The following is a 16544-nucleotide window of genomic DNA, read 5'->3' on the forward strand; positions in this document are numbered from 1 at the left end:
GATCATTGGAACTGATTTGAATCATCTCATTGTTGGAAAGAGCCTCGTCCATCAAAATTGGTCATCATATAATCTTGTTCAAACAATAATGTTTCTACAGCACAGTGCTGACCATGTTATTCTCTTGCTCAAGAAGCTTAAATGGGTCCTTACAGTCTCCAGGATAAAATATAAACCCCACAGCTTGCCACTTCAGCTGGAGCATCTGGCAACAGTCTGTCTTTACAGACTTACTGTACACATGAATTTCACAAATCTTTAGTTCAGCTAATTTGACCTACTTTCTGTTCAATGATCTTGGTATTTTATTGCCTGTTTTTATACCTTTGTATAAGCTGTTCTCCATGATTGAAGGGAAATTGACTTCCTTGTCTTTGATGGACTCCTCATCTTTGCTTCTTGGAAGCCTAGCATCTTGAAAAAAACTTACACTTTTGGGTTACCTCCAATACCTTCCTTATTCCCCTAAAACAACACCATATTCTTTCCCTACTCAAATTATCATGTACATATTTATCTATTTACACATGGTATATTCTTTCTATTCAGTTCCCTTTAAGAGTACAACCCCATTTTAATTTTGTTTATGTGCCTCCACTGCCTCTTAGTTTATTGGATTGTGTGGGAAGCTACCACACGATCTAGAGAAGTCAGTTTTTTGCCACCTGAATAGGGGTTTCCTTCCCTGCAGCCCCCACCCCCATCTCCCTAGCGATGAACAACTTTCTTGACTGCTGCAATTTCAGGTTATGTCACTATTCATTTTTCCCTATCTCCCCAATGTTCCAAGAGAAACATTTGCAATTCAAAGTTTTTCTCTTTTCCTCCACAAAAGAAGTGTTCAATACACACACAGTTGTTAATTCATAAACAATTGATGTAAGGGAAAGGAAGAAGCATTTATTAGGTATCCACCAGGTGCCAGTTACAGTGTTTTATAAATATCTCGTTTGATATTAGCTGAATGATTCCCAGGTAGGCACTAGATTGTAAAGGACACTTGGGCCAAGTGTCCTTTTAGTGATAGTGTTTTTAAGCTGTTAAGTGTTATTGAAAAGGTTTGAAGTTAGTAATGTTTAGGCCCATTACAGCCATTCTGATGAAGAAAAGTATCAATTGTGTCTGTCACAGATCTATTTTGCGGTAGTCCCGTAGTGTATAAAAGTCTCTCCCTCTATCTCTTGTCTTTGCTGCTTTTTCAGGTGTTAGGACCATGTCATAGGTGCCAGATGATTTGCATTGATCAACAAACTGGAGAAAGAAACCAAGATGTATTTCAGACACTTTCTTCTACTAGAGAGAGGAAGGTAAGTGGAACTGCAAAGTATTTTTATGCTATATATTTAGATGCTCTGCAAATTATCCGTGGCCATTACTTTATTCATATCTGGTATTAAGAAAGCCTTATAACTGCAATTGGGTATTTTTCTTTGTATTCTAAAATTATAAGGAAAAAAGGATTATGATTTAAGGTTTCTATGGATTTATTTTTAGAAGTAGGAAAGTAAATAGTCATTCATTGATTTACATAATCAACAAGTTTTTGCTATATTGCTAGGGAATGGGGTGTTTCATGAATCCTTGGGGTAGAAGAAGTCATTACATAGAGCCAGTTTGCTGGTGATGAGCATATCTATGCTGTTCTTTGGATAAAATTTGCAGTTTAGTAGAATCTGCTGAGGTTTGCACTCTCCTGATGTGACCTTTAAGAATTCAGGAAAGCATTATAGTACGCATCTGGTTAGTAGGAAGAGACATCTTGTAGAAAGAATGAGAAACAGTAAATGGGGCAATCAAGTATTGTAGTAGTATCTCCCAAATATTAAAAAAGTCCAGAGGAAGACTTCTAAAAGATTTGTGGAATTGGATGAGCAAGAATCACACTGAATGAAGAATTATAGATGGGTTATGATTTGCACTTCTAAAGGTCTTCACTGCTTGGGCATACAATCCACCTTAATTTTGAAGTCATTCTTTCCTGAGCATTATCCTTGTTCTCAGGGAGCTTGCAATAAAGTTGTGGAAACAAAACATAGATGAAGCAAATATATGTAAAAAAATTAAAAACAACAAAATATGAAAGATTATTTTTGCCCATGTATTACTCCCCTCTTATATTCTATACCATATACATTTTCAAAATGTTTTCCTCACATTATTTCCTTTCTACCACTTGGTTACCATTTAAAACATCAATCTGACTCCAAAAAGAGGCTACTCTCAGTATTGGCCTGTATTAGCAGAAGTCAGCTGAAGAGGCAGCCCTGCCAATTCAGAGTGGGATATGGGAGACCTCTTCCTGAGGGATTCTCCTAGAATGCCTTCCTAGTTCTGTTGACTGGGATTGAATTTCCAATTACATCTCAACCTGATGGCTATTAGTTGAACTAGAGGTTGTAGCAATTGCACAGGTTCATTCAAAAGTTTTTGAATCTCTGAAATTGGAATGAAAAGGAAATATCACTGATCACTCACCTCCTTTCCATCCTTTCCACATATATATGGAGCCTTTAGTTCAACTACTCTGAAAAGCATTTTGGTACTATATACCTAAAGTCGTCAAACTGTTTATATCCTTTGATCCTGTAATTCCATTACTAGACACATACTCCAAAGAAATTAGAGAAAAAGGGAAAATACTTACATGTATAAAAATATTCATAATAGCTCTTTTTGTTGTATAAAATAATTGAAAATTAAAGGGCTGCCCATAATTGAACAAATTATGATACATGTATGGACTTAAGTATTATTACACAATTAGAAATTATTAGAGGAATAGATTCAAAGATAATAGGGAAGATTTGTATAAGCTGATCAAGAATAAAATGAGTAGAACCAAAACAAATTAAATGAGGGTTAAAACAATTTTAAAAACCCCTCAGCAATTTAGAAAGACATTAAAACTTGTACTATTGTTTTGTATTATTAATATATTGCTTGGCCAAAGGGATGGAACATTGCATCCATTCTTTCTCCCTAAGAGGTTCCTTTTAACTAGATTCAATTGTAGGGGAATCTTACCATCTCAAACAGTTATTTAATCTGGGGTCTGTGAACTTGCTTTTAAAGCATTTTGATAACTATTTGATTACAATGGGTTTCTTTTGTAATTCTTTGAATTTAATTTTATATAATTAAAAATTATACTGAGAAAAGATCTATGAGCATAATTAGACTGCAAAAAAATGTCCATGATAAGAGAAAGATTAAAAACCTTTAACCTAGAAAAAGCATCAGACTCCTTTTCTCACACTCATCATGTCTTCTACTCTGCTTTTATTATTCAGAGCATAAGTTTTGACTCATGGTTAAAGTCTCCCCAAAGAGAAGTAGAAAAGTACTCATTGTACTACATAAATCAGATGTGGGACAGGAATTTATTTTCTACACACAAAAGGAATGTTAAAGACTTATAGCGTGCATTGACAAAACTTAAGCAATCGGTAATATTTATGATATATTAATACTTAGATGTTAATAAATGTATAACATTTCCAGTTGCCCTGATGTCTCTCTAGCCATTGGCCCCAGATGGCCCTGGAGGGGAAAGTGAGCCGGGTGACCTTGCCCAGCCCTCCCTCCCCTAAATCTGATTCATTTGTATGTCACGGCATCACCTCCCTGATGGCGAGAAAGAAGGGCAAACAACAACATAACTACCATTATAATCTCTCAGGAGAGTGATGCTTGATGGGGCTGCCTGATAGGCACACCACCTTAGTTCTACACTATTGTCCAAAGAACTCCTGGTCCATGTCTCCTGCTAATTATAAGTAGCCAGGGGCACAGTGGGGAGTGTTGGTTCTGGATTGCAGATAACAAGGTCAAAGCTCACCCCAGATAGCTGTGTCTCATCCAGCTTAGCCACGCAACCCTGGGCACTTAAACCCTGTCTTAGTTTCCTCATCTGAGAAAGGGGATGATAATAATAGCACCTGCTTCTCAGGGTTGTCTTGAGGATCAAATGAGATCACTATAAAATGTTTAGAACAGCGTCTGGCACCTAGTAGGTGTTATATAAATGCTACTGTTGTGGTGGTTGTTTATTATTATTATTATTATTATCACTTTCATTAATCTAGGCAAGGGTTGGGTCCCCCATACTGCTTGTGATCATTTTCTTTCATGAACAAACTCCCCCTACGACCCTTTAGTTCTATCCAACGGACCCAGGATTTCTTGAACTCACATGATCACTGCCCCAATTTAAGGATGATGTTTTATTACCTAGTCAAGAAAGAAAAAGCAAAAAACCCAGAATCAGGCTCATCTATGCAGAAAATTGGCTTTAGTTTCCTGCTCATGGCTGCATAGTGACTTGAGTGGGGGGCAGGCAAGCTGTCCTTCCCCACCCCCCTCCTCTGATTTCTCTTGGATGTCTTATGAAAAGCAGCTCCTGCCACAGGAGCTGAAGAATGAATTAGCCAGAAGCTCTCTTTTTTAAAACTGACAAAGTAAACTTCCTCCCCCTAGTACTGCCAAGTTCATCTGGAGCTTATCTTTTCTGACTAAATCTCTAGAATATTTCTTGGGGGAGGGCACCGTCACGTGCCTAGAAGTACTCATTTGCTCATTATCATCAAAAATTCTGTTTGTCATCCACTGTTGGAAGTGATGTCACTTCTACACGTGTACCATGGACACCGCATTAGAGATGCAGTGATCTATCATGATGCTGGACAACCATCATGAAACTTGTTTTTCACTTCTTGACAGAAAGTGATGGGCTGGAGGTGCAGACTGAGACATGTGATTTTGGTTACAGCCAGTATGAGAATCTGCTTTATTTGTACGAAAAGGATTAACTTTACAAAAAATTAGAAGAGGAGAGTATGGATGAGAATGGGGACTGATAGTGAATGCTCCAAAGAAGAAATGAAAAAAGAGTATATGTGAAACATTTTAAAAATATGCAGAAGGGAAGAGAAGGGAATTCAGAAGGAGACATAAATTAGCAAGATGGCTTAGGAACTAACATGTTAAATTTACTATATATTTAAAAAATAAGAGGTACATAATTGAGACTTGTGTTTTTATATAGTCTTCTTTTTCTTATTTGTGTATGGAATTGTTAATATTTGTTGATATTTGTCAAGATCAAAATTAAGAATAATAAAATCTATGGAGCCTAGATTAAAGCAGTTTTTTATATTTAACATTGGGGGAATTGCTGAAGAAGAAAAGTTAGGAGAGCTATATCTTCATTAACATTATTGCCAATCCCTATTCATTTAAATCTCATTTAGCCACTTTAATAAATGAGAATAGGATTTTTTATATATTAAGAAGTATGGTGGCAGACTAGGATTAGGGTGTATATATTATTCTTTGCAATTCTTCTCTACTTTCACTTTAGAGTGAAAATATCATGTGGAAGAAAGGAGAAATTATACTAGTATGTCTGGTATATTCATAAGTGCAGAAGAGTGCAAAGCAAGGGAATAATAAATGTGAACCAAGCTTTGTCAGAAATCACTTAATCCGGGGGCAGCTAGGTGGCGCAGTGGATAGAGCACCAGCCTTGAATTCAGGAGGACCCGAGTTCAAATCTGGTCTCAGACACTTAACACTTCCTAGCTGTGTGACCCTGGGCAAGTCACTTAACCCCAGCCTCAGGGGGGAAAAAAAAAAAAAAAGAAATCACTTAATCCATGGTGGTTGTCCATTCTCAAAAAGAACCAAAATGACATCATTATGTTGGACTCAAAGTACAGTAGCAAAGCTTAGAAGGTTCTACCACAGGTTGCACACAAATAATCCACATGAAAATTTGGAGCTGATCTCCTTAAATTTGTACATCTCACATTTTTTTGGTACTTCTGCAATTTTGTACATAGAACACAGGGCCTTCTTTGATGCAGACACACCAGGTTATCTATTTGATTGCCTATACATCCCATGTCACCCAATTATTCCAAAAATTTTCAGAAAAACCTTGAGTTCTTGTTTTACTTCTTCTGGCTTTCATGTGAACACTTGCCTCATGAGTTATATAAATACATATAGTTTTATGTATCCATGTAGTCTTTTAATATATGTATCATTTTATATATATTATGTATATACAGTATCTTTTAGGCAAATGGATGTTTGGCATTTGAAAATCTTGGCTAACCCATTGGAAGTTTGCTGTGTGTGGTAGAGTTTTAGTGCTAGACAGTTCAACTCAAGAAAGTACCTCAGGGTCCAGGACCTTATCATTCCAGGTAATCTCCATAATCTTCCTAAGATAGTTAAAATGGAAGTATTCCAGTTTTCTAGCATGGCACCAGGTTTCACAGGCATATGGCAATGAGGTCAGCATAATGACTTTATGGACCTTCAGTTTGATAGCAATTTAATACCTCTTCTTTCTCATACTTTTCTTTGAAACCTTCCAAACACTGAATTAGCTCTGGCAATGCATGTAGAAACCTCATCATCTATGTGTATGTCTTTGAAAAGTGTACTGACAGGTAAGTGAAGTATCCTCAGTATTCAATATTTTGCTGTAACTGATGGTTCCATATATGGATGGTGCGGTAGTGAGTGGTGGAGAATCTGGATTTCCTTTTTAATTCTTAGGCCAAAATTAGCAAAAACAATAGAGAATTGATCTATACTTCACTGCATTTCAACTTCAGAGGCTACTCTGAAAACACAGTCATCTGTGAACAAAAAATCATGCATCATTAGTGCGGTAGCTGACTCTGATTTCATTTTCATCCTCATTGAAAGTGTCTGACAACATTGCTGAAAACATTTAAAAGAATGGAATCAAGTCCATTGTTTCACTTCATTGGTGCTACATGGAACACCTGGTGTACAATACTGATGAACTACTCCAGGCAATTTGCCCAGAAAACTTAATCAGTATTGTACTATGGAAAGTGCATTGACTTTGGAGTCTGAAGAAATATGCTGTCTCTCCAAAGTCTATCAGATAGACTTTTTACAACTTCTTACCTTGAACATACATGGTTTATGTTTTCACAAAAAGACCTCATTAGTTTATTTTTTTTCTTGTGCTACAACTCAGTTTTTATTGCTAAAAAAGATATTTTAAAAAATGATTCCTTACTAGTGACATGCTGGAATGCACATTTGCCTTGTGATGGAAAACATTTCTTCTACCTGCTCTTTTTTTTGGAAGTTGAAAAAAAATCCTCAAAGATCACTCCTAACACTTAGAAAGCATTAAAAATCTTTTCCTTGTGTTTCATTTCACTTTTCTACCTGGAGATTTGAAAAACATCCTTGGTTCCAGAGACCACAAAATTTAATTATTTTTCCTCTTTAAGGAACCTATTGATCTACTGACATTCTTATTTGGCTTTTTTGGAGAAAGACGATCACAATCAGTTAGATTTTTCCGCTTCCTTCTTGGATAACTTGGCCATATCTTGCTGGGGAGGAATAGCACTGTTTCTACTGGTTCTACTTAACTTAACTTTCAGATTAACCATTTCTGAAGAAACCTTTGAAGAAACCTACCTGGAGAGCAATGTGGTTGCTTTCATTAACAACTTGCTTCTTTTGATTTGTGACAAATTCAGGGGTTCTTATGTCAATCTTTTCTGGTTTGGGGGAAAATAATGAAGTGCGCTGGCTATCCTTTGACAGCCAAAGTTGCTGTGTAAGATTTCTGAAGTGTGGTGTACCAGTTTTTCATTTGTTGTTACTTGGTCTCTATCTTCTTACAAGCACATTTTTTCTTGTTTTTGCTCATGGCTGGCATCACTTGAAGGAATCTCAATCCTTGTTTTTATGTTTTGTTTTGTTTTCATTCTTTTGGATGTCTGTTTCATCATTCATATTTGACTCTTAGAAGCCATATGCTACTTCTAAGACTTTAGGTCTTGGACCCTTTTTTCTTTTACAGGCTCTCTTTGAGCTGTTTTAAAAAATATTTTATTTTTTCCGAATTCACACAAAGATAGTTTTCAGCATTCGTTTTTGTTCTTTTTTTATAGCTTTTTATTTACAAGATATATACATGGGTAATTTTTCAACATTGACAATTGCAAAACCTTTTGTTTCAACTTTTCCCCTCCTTCCCCCCACCCCTCCTCCAGATGGCAGGTAGACCAGTACATGTTAAATATGTTAAAGTATATGTTAAATACAATATATGTATACATATCTATACCATTATTTTGCTGCACAAGGCAAATTGGACTTTGAAATAACAGCATTAATTTTTGCAAGACTTTGTGTTCCAAATTTTTCTCCATCCTTCCCTTAGTTCCACCTTCTCCCAAACAGCAAGGAATCTGATAGAGGTTAAAGATGTATAATCTTTTAAAACACATTTCCATATTTGTCAGGTTGTGCAAGAAAAATCAGACTAAAAGAGAAAAAAATGATCAAGAAAAAAGCAAATACAAAAAGTTGATTCACAGTCAGTCATCCAGTTCTTTCTCTAGATGTGGATGGCATTTTCTCTCCCAATCTGTTGGAATTGCCTTGAATCGCCACATTGTTGAGAAGACCCAAATCCATCACAGTTGATCATCACATAATCTTGTTTCTTTGTACAATGTTTTCCTGGTTTGAGTTGTTTAGAGTTTTTAAGGGGATAGCTATATCAGACATATCTTATCTCATATGAAACTGAATAATCAGTACTCATATTCTTCCACATTCATGTCCTTTCTCTTTGTAGTTCTTGATGTTTTTCTCAAAAGTCATACCTGCCTCATTGTTCTGCTTTTCACCCCTTTCTCCTTTCTCTCTTTGCAATTTTGATTTTGACAAATGAATCTTTTGCTGAAGCCTGTTCTTGTTCCATGTTTTATGCCATTTTGAGGGAATTTGCCTTCAGCAAGGCTCTGGAACTTTTCTGGAACAAATCTGGAACCAATTTGTAGAGGTGCTTTCTATTAAAAAAAGGAGTGCTTTGCCTGTTGGCCATTTCAAACAGTCTATCAACAATTTCCTCATAGTTAAACTTAAGCCTGATATGTTCCTTGCCATTACTCTTTTGTTTTTCGTTTATCTTTACTTGAAGAGGAATCCTTACTTTTCCTTTCTTTTTCTTTCTAGGTAATTTAAAAATAGAATGTCATCTAATTTAATTTCTAACACTTCACTGTCTTCTTGGTTGGCATTTAATTATCTTATTAAATTTTCAATGGCAAAAGGAGCTTGTTCCAAAATTGCTTCAAAAACACTACTCTACAAAGTAGAATTCTTTGTTCTGGCTGCAATTTTGCAGAATGGAATAACAAACTTCAGATTTTTATTTGCTGTGAGCTCTTCTGCTTCTTCTTTAGTCAGTTCTTCCAAGTATATATCAATAAAGTGAAACTTTACTCCTAAGGTTCAGGATTGTCTGGGTGCAAAACTTATTTCATTAGGATATCCAGAATAAGTTTAACCTGACTTTCCTCCCTCCCATTTCTTTTTTCACCAGTTGAAAGACTTGTTCAGAAGCAGGTATATAGAACTTATCTGAGTGCAATCTGTCTATTCCAATACACTCACATTTCATGGTTTACCAAGAAACCTGAACAAATAGGTGCTGGGTTTCTGGATCCTGAAAAACTTGAATGAACTGGAAAATTGTATTTCCAAGTCCTTTTTGTAGGAGAGATTGTCCTTCAACCATATACAGCAGAAAAGCCCTTTCCATATTTTTAGCAATTCCTTGTGACTGCATGTGAGGTGGCTCCCATTTTGGCGTGGAGGTATCTCCTGAGTTTCCTCACTTCAGTCTCTGATTGTTTTCTCATTGTCAACCAGCTGCTGGCCAGTCACATTTCTGAAGGAAGTTTCAGAACTAGAGACATGATGGCAAATAACTCATGGGATGCTAGGGAGATGGGGCGCAATGAAAGGTCCTCATTGGTTTAAAAGAAGACTGATTAAATGCAGCAATTGCATAGGATTCCAAACGTCTTTACATGGCATTCAAGGCTCATTACATTCTTTCTCTAACTGACATTTCCTGAAAGACATCTCATACTACCTCATACTACATATTTATATTCATACTTTTGATTTCTATGTTAGAATGCAAAGTCTTTGAGGGCAGATATTGTTTCACTTTTGCCTTTGTTCCCTGCTGTTTGGCACTCTATTTATAGTCATGTAACTGAATGTGGGGGTCACAAAATTATGATTTATTATCAGTAAATGTTTGATTTGTATGCCTATTTTATATACCTATTTAGCCAATCATGTAAAATTTTCTTGGGCAAAAAAGGTGTCCAAAGTGGAAAAAGTTTAAGAAATTAAGAGTTCGAGAACTATCCATCAGTAACTTCTTATTCTTACTGTGGGGCTGGTTCAACTTCTTTCTCTTTCTTATTGCCCTTCCTGAGTCATACATCTCTCAGAAGACATTCTTTTGCTCCATTTTTCTTTTTTCATAAGATCCTTTTTATTATGAACTTAATTATCAATGAACACAAACACTGCAATATACAAAAAGGAACAAGAAAAAGGATTTTATTAGAAGCTGTGGACTTCTATTGCATATACTTGTAATGTTTGGAATACTTCATGGAAATACATGAAACAAAGATAAGACATATACACATACAAATGTAAATAATTATATAAGACCATATATGATTAGATGCCAAATGAATGACATAAGCCACATTTTACTATAGCTACTTCCTTTTCTGGATAAGAATCCGAATTTCATTTTAATTTATCTAAACAAAAATGAGCTTAAATATTTGATACAATCATGGTATAACCATAAAAACACATATGCACATACTAAGTTATCTTGAGGTCTGTACTATCTCAAGTAATGGTCTCTAATCTTTCCCAGAGGAATGTGTACTCTTCATTTTCTAGGCTATTGCCACTACAAATCAGGGAGCAAAGGACAGGGAGAAGGATGATGAGTGAGAACCATCAGTGGGAATCAGGTATAAGGAGAAAACCATACATGTGACTCTGCAATGGACTAAATGTGAGTTTGAGTCAAGATCACCCAATTGAGGGAAACTTGCTTTAAGGAAAGACCTCTGCTAGTAATGGAAGGGGAGACTAAGAGAGAAAAATCATTTCAGGTAAAATATAATGTATTCATTTCCACTTATTCTGATTCTCCTTTATTTCTACTAATCTTTTCTATTAATTGATTCAACTCTACTATGATGCTCCCAGGGAGAGTTAATCATAATGGAGGCTGCATCAGTTTTGGTACTCACACCTAATAAGTGCCCTAATAAGTCCCTCTGATCAAAGGTCTAGAGGGAAGAGAAAAAAACCTCCTCCCTCAAACCACCATTAAGAGAGGTCTCAGAGGGCACAACCGTTTCCATCATCACCATGCCCCTGTGTTGGGTACATTTCTCCCTGCCTCCCACTCCTACCTTTCTGCTTCCTTTTGTGTGGTGTTTGAATTGAAATGAGTTAAGCTTATAAACCTGGGAAACTGGGAGAATGGTGATACTATCATCAATAGTATTAAGAGCAGCATATTTGAAAGAAGATCATATTCCTTATGTGCTACATTTCAGCTGCCACTGGGTTGTGCAGGTAGAGATATCCAATAGGAAGGTCCTAATGGAAGACCTGAAATTAAATGGGAGAAGTGAGGACTACATAGCTAAGAGAGTTATATGTAGAAATGAAAATTGAACTCCTAAGAAAGTAGAAGAGAAGAGGATCTTAAATAGAGTGCTGAGGGAAAGACACTTGCTTAGGGATGGGATATAGATGATACCCTAGAAAATGATCCTGAGGAGAGGTGAGACAGGAGAGAGACAGTGAGGAGAGATCAATGTCATAGGGGTAAGGATGGACAAAGTATAAGTGAGTAATGGACACAGTTGTCAAAGGTTGCAAAGTCATTAAAGTGGCTGAAAACTGAAAAGAGGTGCTTTTAAAAGCAGTTAATATATCATTCATAACAAAAAATTTTGAATTAAAATACTAAAGAAATGGACATTTTCATATACATACTAGAATATAAAGAGACTTATACCTGAAATTAGGATCTCTTTAATGCATAGTTTGCTTTTTTTTTTTAAGGTCAACTTTCAAAGCTCTCCTGCTTGTTATTGTTTCTTTCTGGTTTTTCTTCTGTTTTCTGAATTAAAGAAAAAAATGCCTTACTGACCCTTTCTTTTTTCCTCCTTCTTTTCTGTTTCCTCTTTTCCTTTTCTTTCCTCCCTCCATTCTTCTTTTCCTTCCTTCCCTCCCTTCCCATCTCTATATCCACTTTCCATCCATCCTTCTTCGGACAAAAAAGAACAAGATTTTTGTAACCAATATGCATCATGAAGCAAAATAAATGTCTACTTTGGCTATGTCTAGAAATGTATGCTTTATTCTACATCTTGAGTCTATTACCATTCTGTCAAGAGGTGTAGAACATTATCAGTTTTTTGGAATCATCATTGGCAATATAATGGAACACAGTTTTCAAGTCTTTTCCTTGGTTTTTATTTATAATATTCTTAAATAATCTATTCTTATAGTTCTACTCACTCATCTACATCAGTTCATACAGGTCTTCTCTTACTGGTAATTTGATGTAGAAATTTGAAAATTCATTGAGTTCAAATCATTGGATTTGAAGCCAGATGGAAAGAATTAGAAATTCAATGCTTAGTGAAGAAGTAGAAGCAGTGAACTTAGCTTCTAAAAAGAATGAGAGAATGGATATAGTGTAATAGTCTAAAGATTTGGGAGGACCAGATGAAGATCTTTGAAGGATCCACCTTATTATTTTTCTAAGCAGTAGAGAAGGAACCAGGATATATGGAGAGACAGAAGATGAGTGAGGAGGATTGGTGCTCCTGATAAAGATTATTTGGAGAAATCTCATAAGGGATAGGAACAAGGGTCCAAATTCTGCAGTTGGTACTGGCAAGGAAAAGGGCCATTTTGCCCTCAGAGACTAAATCAGAAGTTAGGAGAGAATGGAGGGGATTTTTGAACTGAAGAATAGGGCAAAAGATATAACTCATGATTGATGGCCTTGATTTTCTCAGAATGTAGAAAGCAAGATCTTCTTTTGATAGGGAATGATATAGAAGGATATGGAGAAAAGTAGGGAAAGATTGGAAGCAACTATTGTGCAGAGCATGACAGTCAATTGGAGAAGAATAAAAAGATTACTATGTAGAGAAGGCTCAGTTGAGATTAGATAACATTAATTTTCATTTCCTTGATTCATTTTATCAATGGTACAACAGCTCAACATTCCTTCTCCCCCGCAAAGTTCATTTCCTGAAAATAGTAAAATAAAATCTTTTAGGAGTGTGATTGGGATTGATACACTTTTATAGTTCAGCTATTATTAACAGAAAGGAAGGATGTGTGCCTCTAACTTTGGTAATGAAATATTAATACTCATATTTTACTTGAGTTTTGTTGAAGATGATGATTGAAGACCAAGTGTGTAAGAATGTCCATTTTTCAGACTGACATATAGTTTGAAGGACAAACTCTAAAACTTGTTTATCAGTATATACATATATATTTTTATATATACATCATCTGGACTAGACATGGCAATTCTCAAATTTCTCTCTGAAGTAAAGGCCTATATTCTAAAATCAACTGATGTGAGAAGCTGAAGGACAAAGTGGGAAGTGACTGAAGGATAGAAGGCAGTGAACTGGTCAACTATTACATCAAGTTTATCAAAGCAGAAAAGTGAAACTGGAACGGAGATCATGGAAAGGGCAGGTGTAGAAAGAAGGTGCAGGTGCAAAATAGTTTTGAGGACAAAGAGTAGATTTGGGGAAAAGCTCGAGGTAAAGGGAGTGATGTAATGATTAAGATTGTTAGAAAAAACTCAACGTGTCTGACATAAATCTCTCTTTGAAAATTTCAGATGAGAACTCATTATATCCCAAGGTAGCACATTCATCTCTTCCTATATTAATTAGAAGCAAGTTGCTTCTGTATGACTTTGCAACTCCCACTTAAGTCACTGTAACTTGTCTTTATTGTCTTCTTGTCATTTCTTATTGCTTATCCTAATACTGAATTCCATTATAATAAACTTATAATATCTACCTCAATGATTTTTGTCAGCCGTTTTAGACCTATTGTCTCTTCCATATCCTTGAATTCTAGTTGGACTTTGAGACTTGGTTCCCTTCAAGCTAAATTTGAAGCTTACAAAAATACCCTTTTAACATAGGTTCTGGTAAATCAAATGCCCCAAGGTTCAGACTAAATAAAACGGGTTGATCTTGAATTTGTTCATATTATAGATGCTCATAAATTATAAATGTTAAGTTTTGGAAACTGTAGAAGTTTAAATTTATGTACTATTTTTAGAATGCATATAACACATGGAAAGAAAAAATAACTTCTTCTGATTGGCTACGTTATAGCTTTACTTTTAGCAAAAGAACAATTTAAAATGTTAGGCTTACCTGAGGATAGCAAAACTATTGCAACATTAGATAATAATAGAGAAAACCTAAGGGTTGTTATTTGGGAATATTTTTACCATCTTTCTATCTGCTGGTATTACCTCTATCTATGGACAAGGGCATTATTCAGACTACAAAATATTGTTGCAGAAGAGATTTCATAAGAAATTTGATCCATCTCAACTCCTTTTAAAACATAAAGTATCAATATTTAATGCTGTTTGTACCTAGGATTCTATTAAATATCCAATATTAAGGAGGACTCTCAGGAAATTGTAGCTTGTTGTTATCCTTGCAAAAATATGTTCTTATGATGATGGTGATAAAGAAAAAATTTATAGTGCTGGAGTAAGTTCTTTCCAAAATAAACTAGCTCAGTTTCTTGACATAAAAATAACAATAACTTACATTTATATGGTTGTTTAAGTTTTGCAAAAAGCTTTAACCATATAAAATAATAGTTTGTATTTACAAAGCACTTTAAGGTTTGCAAAAAGCCTTATCTTATTTGATCTTCACAACAATTCTGTAATGTAAGTGCTTTTTCATCCTAGATGAAAACACTGAGGCAGAAAGAGTAGCACCTGGTAAGGGTCATTATCTAGTAAGTTCCTGGGTCAGATTATAAGCCTGCACACTATCTACTATAATACCTTTACCTGACCATGACAAACACTACATTTTAATCAATTAGCAAGCATTTATTAAACACATACTATACTATGCTAGGTGTTGGGGATATAGAGACTAAAAAAATCGAGACAGTTTCTGCTCTGATATTTATAGTCAGTTATGGAGAAGGCATGAATACATCCAAGCAAATGCATTTGTGATGTTAATGAAGAGGAAATTAGGATATCAAAATATAGATAAAGGAAGAATGAGGTGACGCTGACAGTGGAAGTTAATTTGATCCACAGTACCAGTGATGCAGGAAGAAGAATGTTGTCATTGCTGCTGACAAGTCAAAGAATCTTCTTAATAACAGTGAAGAAGATTTACAGGCAATTAGGAAAAGTAATTTGGAAAAATTCACCAACTTTTTCTCAAATCAGTTCCTTCTTGCAAAATACCCTCTCCCCCCATTTTTGCCAGGAGTCTCATTCAATCACATAGCTTTGACACTTAAGAGTCATCTTTGACTTCTCCATCATTATTGTATATATTTTGTCAGCCAACAGGCTACCTTGTCTTTCTAATGTAAAATTACTTGGCCTTGCAAATTTGTGGGAAAAAGAAAGTACATTATGGAAGTGATTGTTACAAATTCTGTCTAAGCATATTATCTATGCTTTTTTAAAAATTTAAACTTTTTATTTTTAAAATATATGCATGGATAATTTTTTATCATTGACCCTAGCAAAATCTTATTCCCAATTTTCCTCCCTTCCCCCCACTCCCTCCCTTAGGTGGCAATGAATCCAATATATGTTAAATCTAATATATATGAATGCATAATTATACAATTACCTTGTTGCACAAGAAAAATCAGGTCAAAAAGGAAAAAAAAATGAGAAAGAAAATAAAATGCAAGCGAATAACAACAAAAAGAATAAAAATTCTATGCTGTGATCCATCCTCAGTTCCTACAGTCCTTTCTCTGGGTGTAGATGGTTCTCTTCATTACAAGATCATTGGAACTGGTCTGAATCACCTCAGTGTTGAAAAGAGCCTTGTCCATCAGAGTTGATCGTTATATAGTCTTGTTGTTGCTATACACAGTGATCTCCTGATTTTGCTCATTTCACTTTGCATCAGTTAATGTAAGTCTCCCCAGACCTCTCTGAAATCATTCTGCTGATCATTTCTTATAGAGCAATAATATTCCATAATATTCATATACCATAATTTATTCAGACATTTTCCAACAGGTGGATATCCACTCAGTTTCTGGCCACTACAAAAAGGGCTGCCACAAACAGTTTTGTACATGTGGGTCTCTTTCCCACATTTATGATCTTTTTGGGATACAGGCCCAGTAGAGACACTGATGGATGAAAGGATATACACAGTTTGATAGCCCTTTGGGCATAGTGCCAAATTGCTTTCCCAGAATGGTTGGGACAGTTCACAATTCCACCAACAATGCATCAGTGTCCCAGTTTTTCCCCATCCCCACCAACACTTGTCATTATTTTTTTCTGTCTTCTTAGCCAATCTGACAGGTATGTAATGATATCTCAGAGTTGTCTTAATTTTATT

At 35.4% G+C, this 16544-nt stretch overlaps 1 protein-coding gene across 1 annotated transcript in view; it reads left to right on the forward strand.

Annotated features, from left to right (window-relative positions):
* The window catches only part of MOCOS (molybdenum cofactor sulfurase), a 108623-nt gene that overhangs the window by 79691 nt on the left and 12388 nt on the right, over positions 1-16544 (forward strand). The window contains exon 14 of the mRNA XM_074279225.1: positions 1203-1307. Coding sequence (XP_074135326.1) covers positions 1203-1307 — 105 coding nt within the window. The remainder of the gene's footprint in view (positions 1-1202; positions 1308-16544) is intronic.

The sequence above is a fragment of the Sminthopsis crassicaudata genome, chromosome 1 (assembly GCF_048593235.1).
Source record: "Sminthopsis crassicaudata isolate SCR6 chromosome 1, ASM4859323v1, whole genome shotgun sequence".
Classification (NCBI taxonomy): Eukaryota; Metazoa; Chordata; class Mammalia; order Dasyuromorphia; family Dasyuridae; genus Sminthopsis; species Sminthopsis crassicaudata.